The 24500-nt window shown below is 34.7% G+C and overlaps 1 protein-coding gene across 2 annotated transcripts in view; it reads left to right on the top strand.

The window, feature by feature from the left end:
* The window catches only part of AP3B1 (adaptor related protein complex 3 subunit beta 1), a 289899-nt gene that overhangs the window by 151997 nt on the left and 113402 nt on the right, over positions 1–24500 (top strand). For both annotated transcript variants that reach the window (XM_054487813.2, XM_054487814.2), the window contains exons 15-17: positions 5210–5386; positions 17235–17421; positions 18376–18506. In XM_054487813.2, the coding sequence (XP_054343788.1) occupies positions 5210–5386; positions 17235–17421; positions 18376–18506 (495 nt within the window). The remainder of the gene's footprint in view (positions 1–5209; positions 5387–17234; positions 17422–18375; positions 18507–24500) is intronic.

The following is a 24500-nucleotide window of genomic DNA, read 5'->3' as shown; positions in this document are numbered from 1 at the left end:
ATATGATAATAAAAGAAATTAAAATAATTACAAGAAAGCTGCATGGAATTCTATAGCACACATTTGAACTTAAGGAGAATGAAAAGCTGATGATTAGTTGTTACTGCTCATCTAACGTATCTGAGGAAACTGAAGTGCTTGAAGGTGGGACAAGCAAGGAAGAATCAAAACAATTTGTTGTGCAGAACCCCCAAAATGGTCAACCACAAGTTACCCCAGGAGAAGGTGATGAGGGATGTAGCAGACATAACTTCAAAGTCAGGAAAGAAGAATGATTGAATCCCCAGAATCTCTCTATTCCAGTCAGGAGAGCTATTTTTACAAGAACAATGGCCATATGGAAATAAAAGCAGTGTTTTATTAATCCGACCAAGTACCTGATAACTCCTAAACGTAGGCAAGTGATTCTAAAATGTGAGCCTTAAAGTAAGAGCCTTAAATGAGACCTCTGTCCTCCTGAATCTCTACCTATTTCACCGTCTAACCCAGGAGTGTCATTCTAAAACACTGCAATTTTAGGAAAAGCCAGTCTGTCCAATGTCTAAGGACAAGGGGTCAATATTGAGCATGTTTTCCTTCAGTGCCTGAGCCACTTTATTAGGGCAGAATCCTGGGTCCATCTTTCTTCCGGAAGGAGAGAGAACAGAAGTGATAGCAAGACCTCTTCCCACCTGGCCACCTTACCTATCCTTAAAAGAAGAGGTGAAAGAAGTGGGAAAATGTCCCACTATACATGGGTGTGGGAACAGGCAAGAGGATGGCCTGGGTCTGCCCTGAAAATCTGGCTCTTGGGGAAATGGCAGGAGGCACTAAGGGAGCCATTGCACAATGTGGCAGACAAACAGAGGACGAAGGAATAATCCTTCATCTGATTAGTAAGTAAATGTGACCCCAGTGAGGTGAAGTTAATTGCCTCCTTGATATAACACCATCAGTGTGGGATCAGAACCGGTCTCAACAGCTTGCTGACCAGTATTCTTCCTAGTTTACCACACTCATTTTGTCGCTACCCAGTGATCCAGTGTGAATTTTGGATTCAGATTTGGAGTTCTGATCCTAGTTCCACCACTAACCAGCTGTGAGATGTGGGCAAGATTCTTAACTCATTTGTTACCCTAGTTTCCTCATATATCTAGTGCAGATCATGGTAGAGCATACTTCATAGGGCTTTGGTGATGAATGACTGAGAAAATATGTAAAGCTCTCAAAAACAGTGCATGGCACATGGTAAGAGCTCAATAGATATTAGCTATGTAATTTGTTTTAAAAAGAGAACATGGATTTTTATCATATTCAGGGCTTTGTTTTCATTGGTTATTTAGTAATAATTGAAAATATAAAAACTAAAGTTTAAATGTATTTTACATTTTGAATTCGGTCAAATCAAATAGATTTATGTCTGTAATACAGCAACTTACATGTTCTGATTGTGAGTATTCTGTCCTTTTGCGTATCCTTCATTTATGATAAATACTGGTTTTGGAGTTCTTCTAGAATAAAATGCATACTATCAGCTGGGCATGGTGGCTCATGCCTGTAATCCCAGAACTTTGGGAGGCTGAGGCGGGAGGATTGCTTGAGCCCAGGAGTTTGAGGTTGTGGTGAGCCATGATTGCACCACTACACTCCAGCCTGAATGACGGAGTAAGACCCTGTCTTTAAACAACAACAACAACAACAACAACAACAAAACAACCCATACTACCTGTGGATTCCTCTGACAGGATTTCACATAATGTTTAATGGGACAGATGGGATTTCATATCTTAACAACTGAAAGATGTTATTCTGTAAAAACTGAGTAATATTGAAATAGCACTTTGTATCCTTGTTGCCCAGATGCCTCACAGGATGCCTGCCATTTCACAAGTTACCCACCCTTTCTCTGACACCCCATTGTAATTCAGGCTTAGGCTTTAATGCATATTGAGTCCAGATACAGAGTATTAGATCTGATTTGCTGTTGGTATGCAGTTTGCTTAGATGTCTACTGATTTTGCCTTTGACAAATTTAAATAAATGAAATTGATGTTTTTGTAGGGTTTACTTTAGACTGTTGCACTGTGCAGTGGGCTGGTGTTGAAACACAATAGCTTTTAAATTGAACTGCTTACAGAGTGATCTGTAAAATCTTTCTAGATGTCTTTCTATAACTGCTGTGGTGGGCTAGGAATCATTATTTGTTTTTGCAGGCAAATTAATGGGTTGTGGTGGCCGTGGAAACTGCCTTCTAGTACAAGGTTTGAAAAGTGCATTTAATCACTTTCTCAGGGCATTTAGAATAAAGAATCAGGCAAAGTCATTTACAATCCAGTTTGTCTTTGAGAATATTGAAAAGCAGGGCTTCATAATGAAAGTATTATATTATATGTATGACTCTGTGTGTGTGTCTGTACCTGTGTCTGTGTCTGTGTGTGTATTATTCGTTTGGTTTTATTTCAGTGTTCCTATTTATTTTGTGGTTAAAAAGACCATGGGGAACAAAAAGTGACTAATTTACTTTTCTTTTCTTTTGAGACAGAGTCTCACTCTATCACCCAGGCTGGAGTGCAGTGGCACGATCTTAGCTCACTGCAACCTCCACCTCCTGGGTTCAAGCGATTCTCGTACCTCAGCCTCCCAAGTAGCTGGAATTACAGGAGCGTGCCAGGCTAATTTTGTATCTTTAGTAGAGACAGGGTTTCACCATGTTGGCCAGGCTGGTCTTGAACTCCTGACCTCAAGTGATCCACCCGCCTCAGCCTCCCAAAGTGCTGGGATTATAGGCATGAGCCACTGTGCCCGGCCTGTAAAAAGTGACTAATTTTCTTACTTGACTTTTTTCAGGTGCTTCAAATCTTTGAAAGTAGTGGCTATGAATTCATAGTGTCAATGGTGTATAAATGAGAGTCCTGTTGCTTAATGGGAAGAGAAAGGGAAAGCTGGAATCCAAAAATCTTAGTATTCTGATCCCATCCACCTGCTCAAAAATGTTGTCTTTGTCAGTTTCCTAAGCTTTGTAGTACAATGCCATCACCAAAAGTTTAGTATAAGTATATTTATATTGATATTATTTCTTGTGGTGAAGTTTTCGAAGTTTTAAAAATTTTTACTTGGGGATTTTATTAGCTCAGTTCTAGAAAACTACAAATCTTATTCTCACCACGACCTTGATATTTTTATTGTGAGCATTATGATTTATTGATTTTTAATTTTTTCAAAGAGTTGTATTTTAAATATATGTATCATGAGTGTTTACAGTAGTCCAATATTTTAATTTTAATTTTAGTATATTCATGAATATAAACAATCTCTTTAAACATTACTTGTGTTTGGGATTGTCTTTTTAATTGCAAAAGATTGTTACCAGAAGAAAATTACTTAAAATGGGATAATAGATTATGATATGTCATGGAATTCTGATTTTTATACTAGCAATATATAATAAAATATTTAAGAAAAATAAATCTAGCATAACTGAAATCTGAAGTTGCACATATATTCTAATTTAGAACTACCTTTCATTATGGCAGGCAACTTGAATTGCTCTATACTGGAAAATTTAATGTACCACTCAATTACTATTCTTCAGCCCAATTTAAAATAATAGATTGGGAGTAAGGTCTTAATGCAGTGTAACCTTTGGAACATTAGAAATAACCTCTTTTCTTTCCAGAAATCAGTATACAGTAAGGGCATCAGTTTTATCACACTGCATGAATAGGTTTTTAATAGCACTTAGACCTTTTTTTAATTGCATAAGTATGTGGATTTTTTCTGTCTCACCAAACTTATGCTAAATAATAATTTAAAGACATTCTGTTACAGTGTTTTAAAATATATACCTTTTTATTTAAAAGCTTTTTTGATCATCTCGTTCTGATTCTAGTGAAGGACTCAATATTGTAACTTAATATTTTTATGTAATTTCATAATGTGGGTGTTTTGAAAGATTTTGCAATGGTAGATATTGTGATAAAATTTTAGCTATGGGAAGGTCCTTATTTTCACTTTTTTCTTTAACAGTCATACTATGTATAGCCGTGAAACTACAGAAAATATTAGGACTTTGAGAAATTGTAAAAGGACTTTATAAAAAGAACATTATCTTTCCTCGTGATGCCACCATTTAATGATAGCTGTCAGCCTTTTCACTTATTATAAAAAACAAATTTTCTGTGCGAGGTGAAAATGTTCACTGAAATTAATTTACACACCCTCTCAAATTCCTTTTGGAATAGGGGAGGATACAAATAAGCAAACAGTAATAAAACTAATTTGCATACTCTAAATTGTTGGTCTTAATGGTACTGATGGAAGGTTTCCAATTTGTCACAAAGCAGTGACTTTTAAGAAGATAAATTATATTGAAATGCAGTTTATTTAAAAATATAATGCCAAAATGCAATATTGGACAAATTTATCCCCATTTCTTTTGTTGACCAAATAATAGACCGGGATTCATGATTTTATAAGCAGACCTTGATGATCTTATCAGTTTGATATATTTCCAGTGTTGTAGATGCTAATACGTAAAGAGCAAAAACAGTTTTGATTTGGAATCATAGTACCTAATTGATCTGTTTCTTTTTCTGTATTATCTGTGGGTTCTCAAATGGGCTTTGTGGACCACCTGTCTCAGGAATCATCTGTGATGCTTTTTAAATTAAAACAGATTTCTGGGCCCCACCACAGAAATACTATTTTGGAGCTGATCCCAGGAACCTGTCTTTTTAGTAAGAACCCTGGATGATTTGTGTGGGCATTGAGGTTTGGGAACTGCTGCTCTAGAGCAGGGGTCAGCAAACCATTTCTATAAATTGCTAGACAGTCAATATTTTTAGCTTTGAGGACCTTATGGTCTTCATTGTAACTGTTTCTGCCATTATAGCACAAAAGCAGCAACAGATAATGGAGAAACAAATAGGTATGGGCAGCTAGACTGGCTTCTAGCATTTGTTTGTTTCTGATAGAATCTAGATTCTAGACCATTGGTTTTTGCTCTATGAATATTTTCTAAGATATTCTCTTCGAAATCAATTTTAATGAGATTTCCTATGTGTTTATTTTTTGATAACTGAAGAAAATTCATAAATACAGGAATAATTCCTAGATATACATTAAATTAATTAATAGCTGTAAAACTTTTGTAATAGTTAAAACCTTTTCTGTGTTAATATTAGAGTATGATTAACTTACTTCTAACTATGTAATCTGCTTCTCATATTAGGTTCCTGTTGCCAGAGCAAGTATTCTTTGGCTAATTGGAGAAAACTGTGAACGAGTTCCTAAAATTGCCCCTGATGTTTTGAGGAAGATGGCTAAAAGCTTCACTAGTGAAGATGATCTGGTAAAACTGCAGATATTAAATCTGGGAGCAAAATTGTATTTAACCAACTCCAAACAGGTGAGAGGCAAATGTTAGTCAACCTATCTAATATGTACTTTCCTCTTCACTCTGATCAAACGGCGGAGGTCTGTACCTTCATTAGTCTGACCATTTAACAATTCCTAGGTGCCTGTTTGTTTCAGGTTCTATGTTAGATGATACTAGTGCAAACAGATGACATTCTAGTCTAGTAAGAGAGAAAACAGATTAAAAAATGAAATAGTGTGTGGTAATGCTGTAGCAGAAGTCTTGACATAAAGTGGAATTCTAGACGAATTATTGAAAGTCTGAAGTAGATGCGAGATCAGAGAAAATTTTATAAAGAATGAGACTCTTGACTAAGGGCTTGTAAGGAGTGGTTTACTGTACAGAAAGAGGAAAGCACAGGGTCAGAGTCAAGAAACAGCTTGGTGTTTCTGGGAAATTTTTAAAGGTGAGTCCAGAATGGTAGGTGCAATGGTCCGAAAGTTTATACCCCCCAAAGTTCATGTGGTGAAACCTGATCACCCATTTGATGGTATTAGGAGGTAGGGCCTTTGGGAGGTGATTAGGTCATGAGGGTGGAGCCTTTATAAATGAACTTTATGCTCTTATAAAAGAGATCCCTGAGAGCTAGCTTGCTGCTTCTGCCATGTGAGGACACAGCGAGAAGGTGCCATCTGTAAATTAGAAAATGGGTGCCCACTAGACACCAGAACTGTGGGTACCTTGATCTTGGGTTTCCCAGCCTCCAGAACTGTGAGAAATAAATTTCTATTATTAATTATATTATTCATAGGCTTCCCAGTTTATGGTATTTTCTAACAGTAGCCCAAATGGACTAAGACATTTTGCAGTTTGAACACATGGAGTGGCTTGTATGCTCTGCTAAGTAGTAGGGACCTTGTCCTGCAGAGGAAAGGGAAACCACTTTTAATAGTAGTATAATTTACCAGATTTGCAGTTTAGAATATTCATTTTTTAAGTCCATTGACTTTTTGAGCAGCTGTTAATAAGAGGAATCATTTTTGCTTCCATGTACGAAATAAGGACTTTTCCTATATCTGAATTGCTATTCTCTGTGAGTGGACTTACCTGTTTAGTAAATTGGAAAAAGATTCTTGCTCATTTGCAGCTAGGCTTCTTGGGAAGCTTTATGCTCTGTGTCCTATCTATTTTTCTCTAATTTTCACTTTTTCTCTGACTCTTACTTTTGCCTTTGTGATTTTTCTTTCTCCACCTCCCCTCTCTGTCTTTGTTTTTGTCCCCTTCCCCAAAACTCTTTCTGCCTAGATATCTCTCTGACATCCTTCATCCCTTCAGTGCCCCGCCCCCGTACTACAGTCCAGTGTGTTTGTCATTGTCTCCTTTCTCTTCCATCCCTGTTTGTTTCTCTCTTTTTGTATTTGCTGTGTATCTCTCTCTATGTGTCTCCCGCTCTGTCTGCCTTTCCTGCTTCCCCATAGATGACGCTTATTTTCTAGTAAACTAATGTTTGCCTTTCAGAATCTTCAGGTTGATTCCTCAAATTCGTTTCTATATGCTTTGGGATTATCTTCATCCCTAATTGTGATATGAATTATATTATTATAGCTTTTGCTAATTCATCTACAAGATTTGTAACTGGATAATTGCAAATAATGGAGCATATTTCCATGATTTAGACTTTGTCTTTACATTTTAAGTCATCTTTAAAAGGAATCAGTTAATCCTTTCCAAATGTCTGTAGATTTCTTCATACATTGAGTTACTTTCTAAAAACTGAGTAAAGAAAGACCTATGTTTGCTGTTGAGTTTCATGTTTCTTGATAAAATAGAGGGAGTTTTAGCCTGAAACTCCATGGTGTTCACTAAATCCCTGTGGTATGGCAAAGGTCAATATGATACCTAGACTGTTAGGATTTTTTTCTGTCTGGTTTGACCACTCTAAATATATCTAGCTTATGGATTATTGTTAAAGTTATACCAAAATGGAATGTCAATCAAGACTTAATCAAACTAAGTAAAGCTTCTTTCTTTGTAGCTGTGAATAACCAATAATGAAATGTAGTACTGTTTATTTAGATATTGTAGAGCCTGTTTCATGTCTTTTTATCCAGTGAATTTGAAGACAACTAGTTTGCACTCAGGTTTTTTTTTTTTCTTGACCTCCATTATTAATGGCAGTTTTGGAGCTCAGTTTCTGAAGTGCTTTTTTTTTTTTTTTTTTTTTTTTTTTTTTTTTTTTTTTTTTGAGACAGTTGCCCTCTGTCACACAGTCTAGAGTTCAGTGGCATGATCTTGGTTCACTGTAACCTCTGCCTCCCAGGTTCAAGCAATTCTCATGCCTCAGCCTCCTGAGTAGCTGGGATTACAGGCATGTGCCACCATGCCTGGCTAATTCTGTATTTTTAGTAGAGACGGGTTTCACAGTGTTGGCCAGGCTGATCTCGAACTCCTGACCTCAAGTGATCTGCCCACTTCGGCCTCCCAAAGTGCTGGGATTACAGACGTGATATTTTATATTTTAGAATGATACTTCTAGAAAACTACAATAGGCTTCACCACCTAATGGTGAAAACACAGTGATTTTTTTTTAATCACAAATTTTTATGTAGCTCATTGTTTTTAAGTGATTAAATATGAAAATAGATTAATAGTGTCTTGAAGAGTTGTACTCTGTTTTTGAATATTTCTCATTTCTCAAGAAGAGGAGATTGAGAGAATTAGTAACTGAAAATTAGTTGTTTTTTGTTTTGTTTTGGAGCAGAGTCTCCCTCTGTCGCCCAGGCTGGAGTACAGTGGCGTGATCTCGACTCACTGCAACCTCTGTCTCCCGGGTTCAAGCAATTCTCCTGCCTCAGCCCCCTGAGTAGTTTATTATGGGTGTCTGCCACCACACCTGGCTAATTTTTTTTGTATTTTTAGTTGAGATGGGGTTTCACCATGTTGGCCAGGCTGGTCTCGAACTCCTGACCTCAAGTGATCCGCCTGCCTCAGCCTCCCAAAGTGCTGGGATTACAGGCGTGAGCCACTGCACCCAGCCTGAAAATTAGTTTTAAAGAATGGTTTTAAGCACTATCAACTTGATAGAATTTTTAAAATTTGTGTAATCCATTAGATATAAGACAGACTAAAATAATTGTTTTGACTGAAATATTAAGAATTGTTTTCTCTACTTATTTATTTTAGCCATCTTTAAAACTAAGCTAGGGAGAGTCGATTACAGTGATGAGGAGCTGGTTTACCATGAAGTCTTGATATTTATTTGTAGATCTGAATTCCCGGTGGCCTAAATACCTCAGTGAACATTTCTGTAATTTTTTTTGAATTATTTAGGGTTATAGAGAATGTCTAAATTGATTTTTATAAGATTTAGCATATTGTATTTATTTGTATATTTGAAGAATAATCAAATAATAACCTTCTTTATCTACCTCAAACTATTTTTGACCTAATATAAAAAATAATTAAAAAATTAGTTAGCAGTCTGTTTTCAGTATGTCCTAGACTGACCCTACCATAGAAAACAGCTGTAAACTCCAGAAAAATACAAGAAACAAACGACTTTCTGAAGACACAGAATAGTAAAGAAAAGCAAGAGAATCTGGAGGGGAATTCATACTTAGAAGGAGGAAATGGCACAGAGTTATTTTCCCTGTTTTTATGGCTTTTATTCTGAGGACAGTCTGCAGTTGGCACTGTGCACAGTGGCAAGACCTCCAAAAGGAAATTCAAAGTCCTTCTGGCTTGAGGAAGTAGAGAAGAGAGTTCATGAAAGCTACAGACATTGGAAAGTTAAGGAAAAATAGTAGAAAGGAGAGAACCAGTGTGGGAGAATCTCGAAATCTGGGAGTAATTGTACCTAAGTTTTTGGCTGGCATCTGAACCACACTTGTGCAGGGTGGATTCAGGGAAACACAGCTAGGAATTAAAGAACCAAGCTGAAATTTGAGGTGTACCCAAGAGACTGAGTTTGTACCTTGAACCCCAACCAAGTTAATTACCTGCTAAAACAAACGAAAATCCTGTACTCATTCAAAGAGTTTAACAATGTCCAGAGTCTCTAAAATACATAGCATTCTTAATGTCCAAATGTATCTTGTATATCCAAAATTACTCAACATAAGAAGAACCAGGATGGGGAGTTATTGTTTAATGAGTACAGAGCTTCTATTTGGGAAGATGAAAAATTCTAGAGATGGATGGTGGTAGTGGTTGCATAATATGGTAAATAGACTGTCTGGCTTCAAATCAAGTTATGCCACTTACATGATTTTGGACAAATCATATATCCTATCCAAGATTTCATTTTCTCATCTGTAAAATGGGAATTATTATAATATAGTCAATTTTGCTATATTGCAACATGTATGCTCCTAAAATCATTGTGCTATACAAAATCACACAATAAAAACCATAGGGATTATTAGAAAAATGGATTTAGAGTCGCAACACTCAAAAACTATGTTGGTGACATATTTTTTAAAAAGGAACCTAAAAAAAAAAGTACAATTTTACACATGTTAAATGGTTAACAAATAAATACTACAATGATACTGCTCTTTATGTTGAAAAAGACTTGAGGTTTGCTTATGGAAGAAAAGCTATACTTGTTAAGCGGTAGAAAGAGAGTTAATCTGAAATTGGATGGAAAATTGTGCCTCCTAATGAGCATGAATATGGCGCATAACACATGTAGATGTTAACCTCTGAAGTACATATTTGAGGTATGTATGTTTTGTGTATTCCTACACATCTCTGTTTAGCTGGGTGCATTTTTATGCCTTCACCTAGTATTTCTTGCAGAAGAAATCACCACAAAATTCATGTTATGCCCAAATCATTCCCTAGTATGCCAACTGAGTTGGAACAAATGCACATTTTCAAAACAAGCATTAGAGCAGAACTGACTGTACCTACCTCACAAAGTTATTATGAGGATAACACGAAACAGTTCATGTAAAATGCTTAGATTTCCTTGCACGTAACAATGCCTAGTTCATTTTAGTTATCTTTCTTTTGTAACCCTAGCGAGCAACTGCTGTATTCTTCTTAGGGAACATGATGATTTACAGTAAAGAAACTAGTCTAGTTACTGAGAAAAAGTGTATTCTTATTAGGAAAAAAAACTACTGATTTGGGTTTATCCTACTGAGATTTTCTAAGTAGGATGCTGAAATCTCCCCAGCCCTCTTTTTTTTTTAGTTTGTGAAGAAAAAAATGGTTAGAAATAAGTATTAAGAGTAAAAAACACTCTTAGAATACTCTCACAGAGGAGTAATTTCACTTTTATGTGGGGAAAAAGTTGAAAGACTGAAACCAGTTGAAGTTGCTGAAATCTAGAACTGTTAAGGCAGTATGAAGATTTAGCATGACTTCATTGAAATAGTCTGCTGAAGTTTGAGGAAGAAAGGTAGGATTTAATTAAATGAATTAATAACAATTTAAAAGTTAATGAATAAAAGATGCTTTTGTTTTTAAACTCTAATAGTGTGTCATCTTTTAAATGTAGTGATAAGTGCCATAAGTTAATGTTTTTCTTAGCTTATTTTTATTTTTAGTTATGAAATATTGCAAACCTATGGCAAAGTACCTAATAGCATAAATGCATATGTGTATATCTACCACTAGGATTAAGTTGATATTCACATTTGCCTTTATTTATTTATTTAATGTAAGATGTATAGAACTAGAATCTCAAGCTTCTGTTCACACCTTCCTTTCTTCCCCATTGGTAACCACTGCCACCTTGTTGGTGTGTTTCATTCAATCATCCATGTTTTATATTTTTATTATATGAATATGCATCCATAAGCAATGTATGATTGTTCTTGCGAGTTTTCAAATTTTACATAAGTAGATATTCTACTTTATGTATACGTTTGCAACTTTTTTTGCTAAATATCTTGTTTTTGAAATATGGATATGTGTAGATATAATTTAATTACTATCTCTGTCAGACAATTAAGTTTCTACTTTTCTGCTATTAAAAAAGAAAGTGCTTTCTCGAGTTCTTTTTTACTCTTAGTGAGAGATTTTGTAAATCACACTGATGTTTTAGGGATTCCTCCTAAAGTTAAAAGCAGATTCTCTCTTGCCCGTGATTCAGGTCTTTGGAGAAATCTCCTTCCCCCAAAGCCTCTTTAATGTGATTTAACAAAAGGAGACTTGGACACTCTGAAGTGACATCTCTACCCTTTCTTTGATATGTTTTCTTGGCATTGAAAAACTCAAGTAAATATAATATAGAAAGGAAGACCTTACAGAAAACTTTTCAAGTTGACAAAAAGATGGATACTATTAAATTCAGAAATTCCATCTAGGTCACATAAAGAATCCTGTTTAGTCATGAAATTAAGAAACTAATTAAGGCTGGGCACAGTGGCTCATGCCTGTGATCCCAGCACTTTAGGAGGCCGAGACAGGCAGATCACCTGAGGTCGGGAGTTTGAGACCAGCCTGACCAACATGGTGAAACCCCGTCTCTACTAAAAATACAAAAAAATTAGCCGGGTGTGGTGGCACATGCCTGTAATCCTAGTTCCTTGGGAGGCTGAGGCAGGAGAATCACTTGAACCTGGTTGGCAGAGGTTGCAGTGAGCTGAGATCGCACCATTGCACTCTAGCCTGGGCAATCAGAGCAAAACTCCATCTCAAAAGAAAGAAAGAAAGAAAGAAACTAATTAGATGGAACAACGGTACTGCTTAGGTTTGCCTCTGGTGTAAGTTAAGAATTCTATGTAGGGTTTACTTCATTTACCAAACATATTTGTTTGTATCATCCTGTTAAAAAATAACAACAATGTAGAACCAATATAAATCTTTACTATGCTGAATGCAGACTTCTGTGTCCTTTTTATGTAATAGTAAAGGTATTATTAGAACTATAGTATTAATGGTAAAATATATATTAGGACTATATTTTAAGAGACCTTTTTAGTTATTTGTACTGACTTATAATCTATTAGAAGAAAGCTATTGCTTGAATAAATATTTACCAGTTTATTGTCAGAGTATTTTGAGAAGTCTTTTAAATAATGAATTTCTTTTTTTTTTTTTTTTGAGACGAGTCTCGCTGTGTCTCCCAGGCTGGAGTGCAGTGGCGCGATCTCGGCTCACTGCAAGCTCCGCCTCCCCGGTTCATGCCATTCTTCTGCCTCAGCCTCCTGAGTAGCTGGGACTATAGGCGCCTGCCACCATGCCCGGCTAATTTTTTGTATTTTTGGTAGAGACGGGGTTTCACTGTGTAATAATGAATTTCTTAATTTTTATGTAACAGTTCCTCAAATTCATTTTTCCTGTGTCACAGTGACTTAGAGTCAATCTGAAGAAAATGTAATTGATATAATTAGTGTCTGGATAGCATTAGCCATTAGTTGGTACCAATAATGGTTCCTTAAATCTAAGCAGGAAAATTAGGCTGAAAACAAAATTTAATAAATAGCTGTATATATGATATTGAATATTTTTGTTAATGATAATACATTATATTGTCATTGCTTATCTTGTGTAATTTGTGAATAAAACAAATTTAAAAGTACTATTTAATTAATGTCCCATCTGGTTTTGGATTGAGCCTCTGGTGATATTAAAATGTCATGATTGTTTACTTAAATGTTGTCTATTTTCTTCCTAACAGTTTCCCTGGACAGATCTAATTTATGCCTGTTGTCTCCATGCCATCTAGTTTAGGATTTGTCCCAAATTTTTAATGAAGTAATATCACTAATATTTGCATTAAAATAGCACAGTTAATTTGTAGACCTCCGCTTTGAGGTCTTCTATCTTCTGCCATAATTTTGTCCAGTGGCATGTTAAGACACAAGTGCAGTGAACAGAGATTTCGTTTTAATATGTGAGCCATTTAAATCTGAAAGGCTATACCTTTTTCCCACCCTTTCTAGATGTAACATAACTAACTTCTTCCTTTTAGAACAGCAGGCAGGATTTGTGCTGATAAATGAAGTATAGTCTGACAAAGCAGGTGGGAAAAGCTGTCTTTTGCTTTGCTGGAGGTGGAGAGATGAGTATTTAACAATGCTTCATTTGCCAGCAACTTGATATACCAGCAAGTGTTGCCATGGCCTGTGAGATGCATGAAGCTCCAGGCTGCCAGTGGGTGGAATTAAAGGAAAACATGGGAAGTTAGAGGTTGGTTATAGGTGAAATATGTGCAGGAGTAAAGACTGAATAGTCCTGTCCTAGGTCATTAAAGAGAGTGGTGAAAGCACTCTTGCTACAGTAGTTTTGTCATTTATCGTATAGTGTAAGTCTAAAGTTTGTTTTATTATTCGGCAGTTCTCTTTTTATCTTGTTATAAAATCATCAGCAATACATTTTTTAAAATGGAAGTGTACATTTAACAAAGAATAAAGTGCTAAATTTCCACTTAGTACTTAACATGCATAAAATATTTGTTGACATTTACCAACCATCATGAGAGTGCTAGTGATCTCATTGACCACACAACAACCAGAAGACACAACAATCTGCTACAAAAAGATCAACATCCATTTAAAGAGCTAGTAGTTATTTTAAGATTATGCATTAAGGTAATTTAATACGTACAAGTGCAGAAGATGTTTATATAATTCTGTGTGAAACATGACCTCATTTAGATCAAATAACTTTGAAAATTAGTTTTTTACTTTTATTCTATGTTTTCTTATGCACATATGAAAAATGAAACAATAGCTGTTAATGTGTTGGCTCCATTAGTAGAAAAAAGGCCCAACACTGCTGGTTTTGAAATAGAAAATCAGTTAATTCCAAAAATAGACTTTTTTCATTCAATGTATTTGTATATTTGTTTGGTCAGGGCTGCAAATGGGAACAAAGTAAAGCTTTTGGAAGTTTATTCTGTCAAAAATATTGCAAATGCTGTTGTAAATTAAAAAGCTTAACATTGAAGATAAAATTGTTTTTGATGAAAGGATGTTGTCATGGTAAAAATCAATATTCTTATTAAATTAAGAAAACTATGGAAGAGAAATGTTTTGGGAATTGGTTGTTGTGCATGCAAACAAACTGCTTATTCAGCCAGTTGAAATAAAACCGTAGTTGTCAAATTTACTGATATTAGTATACACAGTTTGACCGAACTATAGAATTCTTGTGATGAAACTGATGTTGAAGAACCATTCTATAGCATAACAGTACACACTGTCTTTAGTGCATATTAGCAACCGAATTTTAGATACATGATTTTGTGAAGAACTGCTTTGTAAATTAAGTTTCTTATATTGGCTTAAACATTTTTTATTGATAATTGAGTCTTCTGTATATTGGTTAAGTTTTGGTTCACAAATTGTTTGGATTATTTAAAGTGTCACTAGTAAATGCCAAAAAATTTTACCTTTTGAAAAATTTTAGCAAATAGCAATTATTAGAAACAAGTCTTGCAAACAGAAAGACTTTGAAAGTTTTCCCTGTACAGGCAAGGGAAGAACTGAACAGGTTAAATGGTGAGAGCTCAAGATTTAATCAAGAGGTTGTCATTTGCACTATCTCACCTATTGTGAAGACTCTTTTGATGGAGCACCTGTTTTTAATTAGAAAAATTTATATTGTCTAAAATGAAATGAAATTGAGAAGGCAGTTGGTTTTGTAGTATCTAAATTGATGAAATATTTTTAAAAGGATAAATAAAATAATTATTTGAAAATTTTGTCAATATTCTAAAAATTTTTTATTGACTACATGGGGGAAAAGCTTAATATTTGGGTTTGAAATATTTACAGTTTTTAACATAAAAGCAAGGGTTGGTACTATTCTTCATTCAGTAGAATTTTCTCTGAGATTACATGATTGTCCAGAAATACTGTAAAGAGGGTATTTTCTCCATTATACCCAAATATGGTCTACAGAGAAGAAAGTTGAAAATGTCAACAATTTTATAATTACTCACTGCAGAATTTAATTTTGAAAAAGATTGCAATTTTATTTTTTAAAAAAAACTTAGGCCATATAAAAATGTATTCTCCAGAGAAATACCAATGCCTTGTTACTAGATACATACACTGAAGAAACTGATTAATGTATGTAAATGTGTGGTGAATAATTATTCTGCTTATGGTTTTAGTGCATCGTTGTACACAAATATGTTTTTATCTTTTAGAAAAGAATGTTATTTTTGAAAATACATTTTAATAAAACTTATTTATAAGCTTACAATATAATGCATTTTACAGTCAATAAAAATTTTTAAATTATATAATTTTAATTACTTTAAATGCCCTACCTAACTTTCAAAATTGTTAACATATTGAAAATGTTTAATTTCCTAAAAATTAATTTTGGGCTAAGAAATATAAGCCAAATGTATCATTCTGCTAGCTCAAAAAGATCATTGCAATTAAGAGACTCTTTCTTTGATTTATTTTAGTTGCAGATTTAAAATCTCAGCACTCAAATGGACTTTAGAGTTAACCAAGTTGTGAATTCTAACTCCACATTTGAGAAAACTAATGATTAAGTGGATTTCGCAGGTTTTTCCAGCAAGTTAATTACACGGTTTAGTGTACCACATTTTCTTTTAAGCTGGTTTTGAATTGTATTCCTCAGTTGGTGAATATTTTGCTAATTGTCTTTAAAAAATGAATCATAGAAATTTTCTTGCCTGTACTTGAACCAACATGGTCTAGCAATTAGTGAATAGCAATTGTTGCTACCCAAAATCAGAATAGCTCTATTAACATTTTCACTTGTATTTTTTATAATTCTACTTTAATAAAACTAGGTTAATCCTTTTTAACTACTCTGCTACTGAAATAAGGTTGCTTTCTATCAAATCAATTATCTTAAGCAATTATTGTAAAAGAGTTTACCACGCCATTTCTGTACTTTGACTTATTGTTCTAGAATCGTCTTTAGCTCTGCCTAACTTGATTGATTTTATTTTTTATCTGCTTCTAATGTGCACAAAATCTAAAGTAAATGATTTAGTGTTTCTCAGTTTATTTTTCCCATGTATTATGAATTCTATTTGGCTTATAGTTAAAATTGTACACATGTAGCCTTCTTGTTAAAACTATGCTTTTTCAATAAAATAACTGTAGTTTAAAATACAAACCTATTTTGTTAACATTTCAATTTTGGTTTAATTATTATTAAAATTATTTCAATATATGTTAATGTAGTACATTCAAAAATTGACTTAGGAAGTCTTATTATGGTGTAAAAGCTACTATAATAAGTTGTTCCCTTACATAAATAAATAAATGACCAATATTACTAGAGGCTATAAGCAGCATGGGGGAAAAATGGAAGAAGTCTTTTATCCTAGTTTTTAGACGGCATCAGCAGCTTGCTTTTATGAAAAAGTAACAGCCAAATGCACTGCAAATAATTTGCAGTAATCCAGTTCAGTGATTCATGTGTCTGCTTTAATGGGTCATAATTCAGGGTAAAGTAACTGAGTGCAGTCAGAGTGCAGACACTGCTTATGCCAGGGACAGTATCTCTTCATAAAACACACCTCAGGAGAAGCAGTTTGCCAGCCCCCTAATACTCTCTGATGTTTTGATGTCCTGCATATTTTTCCGATTAAGTTTTGAGTGCCATGTTTTTAGTTGTATTTCCACATTCATTATTCTCACGTAGACCCTTCAGCGGGTTTGCCATATATGATTATTTTTTTAATGATGCCTTTCTTTCCACTTCAGCGGTTTAATAATCTAGCACATGGCTGCTTCTCAATACTCAGCATTCACCTACCCAGTACAGAAGAGGACATGTGCTTTGGCTTCAAAATTCCATTTGCAGCATTAGAAATGCGTATTCCCTATGGAACAACATTTGTTTGACATAACCATTCATTTTTATTACCTCTTTAAATATGTTTATCCAGAGTTATCAATAATCATAAATAACTGTATTCTCATCTTGATCTGTTTTTTTCCAACAGACAAAATTGCTTACCCAGTACATATTAAATCTCGGCAAGTATGATCAAAACTACGACATCAGAGACCGTACAAGATTTATTAGGCAGCTTATTGTTCCGAATGAAAAGAGTGGAGCTTTAAGTAAATATGCCAAAAAAATATTCCTAGCACAAAAGCCTGCACCACTACTTGAGTCTCCTTTTAAAGGTATTATCAGAATATAACTACAAAATATATGTTACCTAAAAAATTATGACAAGATGTTGCCATTTCTAATGTGCTTAAAATTTATCTCTTAGGAAATATAAATGATTCGCATATATAAATATATAAGAATAGCATGCTTTCTACTCATTCATCTGCTCTAAAAAGCAAGTTTTATATTAAAGTTTATATTTTTGTAGACCTTATTTACTAAATAATTTTAAGTGTTCTGACTTTATTCTAACATTTAAACTGGGCAATAGATGAAAACTATGTTATTCTTATAAATAATGACTTTATTTCTCTTTTAAATAGTTTTATAAGAAATATAATTCCTTTTAATAGTGAGTTATTAAGTAAATATTCTGTGTACACTAATATCAGTTTTTCTAGGAGGAATTATTTTATAAAAAGTATCCCTCTATATTTAAACTGGTTTTTCAAAGAGGGAAGTTGACTTATGTGTCCCAGCTTTTTAAAAGGACTAATTACGTATTTTACCACCTTACAAATAGCCATTCCAGTTGGAATCAAATAGTTATATACCTTGGTTTTCATATTGTTTCTTATTTAATGTTGTCAAGCGATAAAAAGCAATTCAGTTTTGTAGAAAAACTATTAAAATTCTGGATGTGTTTGTGCCAAGACATGTATATGGATTGTTTAACTGTGCTGTCATTCTTAATATTCACAGTAAAGTAATTTTTAGAGAAGCTACATTTCAGAGCAACACCTCTAAACACACTGACTGATTAGCTTTTTTATTGACCATTATGGGGGAGATTATTGTAATCTATGGACTGAAATCAGTTTTTTGACCTATGAAGAGCTTCCTAGTTTATATTTATTCCTTGACATTTGAGGTAATATGCCAATTACCTTGAGCTCTGATTATGATTGTTTTCTGTTATATACAGCTCATATTGTTTATTTTATATTTTTCCCTATTTTTAATAGATAGAGATCATTTCCAGCTTGGCACCTTATCTCATACTCTCAACATTAAAGCTACTGGGTACCTGGAATTATCTAATTGGCCAGAGGTGGCGCCCGACCCATCAGTTCGAAATGTAGAAGTAATAGAGTTGGTAAGTTGACCTTTCTGAAATTAATTTTGCTAAAGCAGTGGAAGACTCTAGAGTAGCTGTTGTTTTATATAAAAGCTTTTTTGGAGAGTTGAAAATTGAAAATTGTTCTAGTATTTCTAAATGTAATGTGTTAGATATACCTTGCCTTTATAGCAACTAAATATTATAGTATTCCTATGCCATTGTACATGTACTGTTCCTTTTCTTCAAGGAAATAGAGAACTGAATTCTCTGCATCAGTGCCACCCACATTTGTGCTATTGCATTTGTAGCTGTGCAGATTCAATTTCTAAGGTATTTAGTTTCATTGGATCAAGTTTTTTCTACTTTGTTTAGAGATTTGTAAGCTTCCTGACAATATCCTTCTGAATAATTTCTGCTGTTCTCTTTCAGAAAAACCACACAAAGTGTTCTAGATTTTTTGATGAACCATTTTTAAGTGAAGCCTAAACATAAATAGGGAGCATTGTGTACCAAGAATGTCCTTTGACAAAGTCACAAAGTGAATAATATGGTGCTTTCTCATCAAAAAAAATTTGCTATATAAATACTCTTTTTCTCAATCTTTAAAAAAAATGCTGGCCATTGAGATAAAAGAATTAACATTCTTTTCTAATATCTGTTTCTTTCTTATATATACAAGAAAAAATAAGGAGAGAGGCCTTCTAATTGTATTTAGCAGTTATGCAAAATATATTTAATACTTTAAAATGTGGAGTTAACAAAAAAAGAGTAGTTAAGAATTGTATTCTGGATAATTTTCTGGTGGAAAAGATACATTGAATTAGGATTCAGATAACTGGAGTTCTTTACTAATTCCTGTGGGAAAGTGAGTTAACCTCCTTGCTCTTAACTTTTCTGTATACAGTGGAAGAAAACCTTTATTACTTTAATAAATAGAATTTCTATAATGATCATGGCCATGTAATTTGATTCCTCTGAGAAATTATTAAATGTTTCTCTTAACCACTCCAACTTATCCTGGCTTTGAAGCATGGCCGGAATTAATGATAGCACTGTTTAGGAACCCCTGACAGTGTATGATGATAATGTTTTACAAAAATTATCTTGTTTAAACCTAATAATGATCGTAAGTGGTGGTTATTGTTATTCCCACTTTGCAGACGAGGAAGCCAAGTCTTAGATAACTGAAGTAAATTGCCTAAGTTCACATGGCAAGTAAGTGATAGAACCATATTCCATCCCAGGTCTGAGTTCACTGTCCATGCTGTTAATGTATTTTATTATGTAATATGAGGAGAGGAACCTTGAGCTTGTTTGCAAATCTGTATTATCCTTAGTACTTAGCACCATTATTTTTATGTTGTGACAAATGATCTGTACTTAGAGACAGCCAAAAATTTGTAACAGTAGTAATATGTAAAAATATGAGAAGCAATTACATGTCTATCCCTCCTTGCAGCTGAGTTTGTTGATTTTTACTCAAATCTGCATACTCTTAAGTACTCTTCAAAAGAGTTGCCTTATTTGTGCAAATTTTTTTTTTTTTTTTGAGACAGAGTCTTGCTCTGTCACCCAGGCTGGAGTGCAGAGGCGTGATCTTGGCTCACTGCAAGCTCCGCCTTCCAGGTTCAAGAGATTCTCCTGCCTTAGCTTCCCAAGTAGCTGGGATTACAGCCACATGCCACCATGCTTGGCTAATTTTTGTATTTTTAGTAGAGATGGGGTTTCGCCATGTTGGCCAGGCTGGTCTCAAACTCGTGACCTCAAGTGATCTGCCCGCCTCAGCCTACCAAAGTGCTGGGATTACAAGTGTGAGTCACCATGCCCAGCCTATTTGTGCAACTTTTGATCAGATACTAGAATATAAAGAGAGTGTTCTTTGTTATGGTTCCTCCTACGGACATACTTTCTCTCCTAATTTCTTATTATGCTTGTTTGTTGTTTTTATGGTTCGTTTTTTTTTTTTTTTTTTCATTATGGGGTACATGATGTTTTAGCCCAAGTAGAACTATCCTTTTATCCTTCCCCTATTTCTGCCTTATCTCTGCCTCCTTGCTGCCCCCACCCACCAAAAAGCGTTATCTTCTCAGAGTTGATAGCAATGCTATGCAATTTAATTTGGTCTCAGCAGTATTCTTTATTGGCTGATTGGTTTGTTGGCTAGCTTCTTCCATTTTCATGTGCTCTTCTAAGCATTAACTACCTTATAGGGACAGTACTTAAATAAAACATATTATGTTCATTTTACCTGTCCAATTCAACAGAGACAAATTAATTTCTTTTTCATTTTGCTGATTATATTTATGAAATTAATAATTGGTAACTTACAGAGAATCATTATAACTGATGGAACATAGTTTGATAAAACTGTCACTGTCTGTTGATGCCATGCAGAAAACAGAGCTTGGACTCTGAGACAATTGGCTTAAAATTATACTATGAGGGACACAATTAAGTATAAAAATAATGTAGATAGTTTTCTTTTTAAGTGCAGCTACAATACAAAAAATAATGTCCATATTATCTTTCTTGTCTCTCACTCTACTTCATCTCCCTTCCAAGTCATGTCACTGTATTTCATGTGTATAATATACTATGTTATTCTAGTTTTCCTGTAAAGTGATCTTACAGGGTCAAGTCTTGTAACTGTGAAATATAACTTAGTAAGAAAAATGGGCTAGGTTTAGATAATCTGATATTTTAATCAAAATGACAGGGAACCTAGTCAGATTGACAGTAGAAGTCACTTTGAATTACACACCACCATTTCTAGGATATAGGATATAATATATATTTATATTATGATCCCAGTAAGTTTTGAAGATCCTTAGTTAATAATTTATTTGCTTAGTTCTAGAAAGTCCTTTCTTCTCTACTGACAGAAAGACCACCTTCTGCATATGAAGGGTATTTTGCTTTATAAACACATCTGTCGATATTTTATCCTTCATAGGAACTTTCAAATTAGCATCTATGTTCTCTTCTTTTCTTTTCTTTTCCCTATTATTCCTTTTTCTTAGAATGATAATGTGGTCTTTTAGTCATAAAGGACCACAATACAAATTCAGACACTTTTATTGTTCGTCTTTGGCCTTTTAAAACCTGAAACTCCATAGACTTCGTGGCCATGTCAAGAAAAAATGCACGTTTGAGCATAGAAGTCTGGTTTTCCGAAACTGTTGATTTAGTGTTATTAAATTAATCCAACAAACTTTTTATCAGACCTCAGAGAAATATGTTTGGATTTAAGAAAAATACGGACTTCAGAGTTTACCAAATATAGGAGAGCTTTGTTTATAGAATACTATCTTTGTAGACAGAAGCATTTTAAATACATATAAAAGAAAGCCATACTGCTGATCTTATATAAGCATCTTATTCAAATATATTCAAGCTTCTCTTTTTAAGCAACATACCTTAAACCCTCTAGATCAGTGGTTTTATTTTTATTTGTTTTTACTTATTTTTTTGAGACATGGTTTTGCTCTGTCACCCAGGCTGGAGTGCAGTGGTGCGATCATAGCTCACTGCAGCCTCAAACTCCTGGGCTCAAGCCATCCTCCTGCCTCAGCTCCCAAAGTGCTGAGAGTACAGGTATGAGCTACATCACCCAGCCTTAGACTAGTGGTTTTTAAATGTAGCTGCGCATTATAATCATATGGAGATTGTGTGTGTGTGTGTGGGGGGGGGGTTATTTTTATTTTTATTTTATTATTATACTTTAAGTTTTAGGGTACATGTGCACAATGTGCAGGTTTGTTACATATGTATACATGTGCCATGTTGGTGTGCTGTGCCCATTAACTTGTCATTTAGCATTAGGTATATCTCCAAATGCTATCCCTCCCCTCTCCCCCTACCCCACAACAGTCCCCGCAGTGTGATGTTCCCCTTCCTGTGTCCATGTGTTCTCATTGTTCAATTCCCACCTATGAGTGAGAACATGCGGTGTTTGGTTTTTTGTCCTAGTGATAGTTTGCTGAGAATGATGGTTTCCAGTTTCATCCATGTCCCTACAAAGGACATGAAGTCATCGTTTTTTATGGCTGCATAGTATTCCACAGTGTATATGTGCCACATTTTCTTAATCCAATCTATCATTGTTGGACATTTGGGTTGGTTTCAAGTCTTTGCTATTGTGAATAGTGCCGCAATAAACATACGTGTGCATGTGTCTTTATAGCAGCATGATTTATAATCCTTCGGGTATATACCCAGTAATGGGATGGCTGGGTCAAATGGTATTTCTAGTTCTAGATCCCTGAGGAATCACCACACTGACTTCCACAAGGGTTGAACTAGTTTACACGCCCACCAACAGTGTAAAAGTGTTCCTGTTTCTCCACATCCTCTCCAGCACCTGTCGTTTCCTGACTTTTTAATGATTGCCATTCTAACTGATGTGAGATGGTATCTCATTGTGGTTTTGATTTGCATTTCTCTGATGGCCAGTGGTGATGAGCATTTTTTCATGTGTTTTTTGGCTGCATAAATGTCTTCTTTTGAGAAGTGTCTGTTCATATCCTTTGCCCAGTTTTTGATGGGGTTGTTTGTTTTTTTCTTGTAAATTTGTTGGAGTTCATTGTAAATTCTGGTTATTAGCCCTTTGTCAGATGAGTAGGTTGTGAAAATTTTCTCCCATTTTGTAGGTTGCCTGTTCACTCTGATGGTAGTTTCTTTTGCTATGCAGAAACTCTTTAGTTTAATTAGATCCCATTTGTCAATTTTGGCTTTTGTTGCCATTGCTTTTGGTGTTTTAGACATGAAGTCCTTGCCCATGCCTATGTCCTGAATGGTGATGCCTAGGTTTTCTTCTAGGGTTTTTATGGTTTTAGATCTAACATGTAAGTCTTCAATCCATCTTGAATTAATTTTTGTACAAGGTGTAAGGAAGGGATCCAGTTTCAGCTTTCTACATATGGCTAGCCAGTTTTCCCAGCACCATTTATTAAATAGGGAATCCTTTCCCCATTGCTTGTTTTTGTCAGGTTTGTCAAAGATCAGATGGTTGTAGATATGTGGCATTATTTCTGAGGGCTCTGTTCTGTTCCATTGATCTATATCTCTGTTGTGGTACCAGTACCATGCTGTTTTGGTTACTGTAGCCTTGTAGTATAGTTTGAGGTCAGGTAGCATGATCCCTCCAGTTTTGTTCTTTAGGCTTAGGATTGACTTGGCGATGCGGGCTCTTTTTTGGTTCCATATGAACTTTAAAGTAGTTTTTTCCAATTCTGTGAAGAAAGTCATTGGTAGCTTGATGGGGATGGCATTGAATCTATAAATTACCTTGGGCATTATGGCCATTTTCACGATATTGATTCTTCCTACCCATGAGCATGGAATGTTCTTCCATTTGTTTGTATCCTCTTTTATTTCATTGAGCAGTGCTTTGTAGTTCTCCTTGAAGAGGTCCTTTACATCCCTTGTAAGTTGGATTCCTAGGTATTTTATTCTCTTTGAAGCAGTTGTGAATGGGAGTTCACTCATGACTTGGCTCTCTGTTTGTCTGTTATTGGTGTATAAGAATGCTTTTGACTTTTGCACCTTGATTTTGTATCCTGAGACTTTGCTGAAGTTGCTTATCAGCTTAAGGAGATTTTGGGCTGAGACAGTGGGGTTTTCTAGATATATAATCATGTCATCTGCAAACAGGGACAATTTGACTTCCTCTTTTCCTAATTGAATACCCTTTATTTCCTTCTCCTGCCTAATTGCCCTGGCCAGAACTTCCAACACTAAGTTGAATAGAAGTGGTGAGAGAGGGCATCCCTGTCTTGTGCCAATTTTCAAAGGGAATGCTTTCAGTTTTTGCCCATTCAGTATGATATTAGCTGGGGGTTTGTCATAGGTAGCTCTTATTATTTTGAGATATGTCCCATCAATACCTAATTTATTGAGAGTTTTTAGGATGAAGCGTTGTTGAATTTTGTCAAAGGCCTTTTCTGCATCTATTGAGATAATCATGTGGTTTTTGTCTTTGGTTCTGTTTATATGCTGGATTATATTTATTGATTTGCGTATGTTGAACCA

Source organism: Pongo pygmaeus, chromosome 4 (genome assembly GCF_028885625.2).
Source record: "Pongo pygmaeus isolate AG05252 chromosome 4, NHGRI_mPonPyg2-v2.0_pri, whole genome shotgun sequence".
Taxonomy (NCBI): Eukaryota; Metazoa; Chordata; class Mammalia; order Primates; family Hominidae; genus Pongo; species Pongo pygmaeus.
Note: the sequence above shows the minus strand (reverse complement) of the source record. Positions and strands in the feature narration are given on the sequence as shown.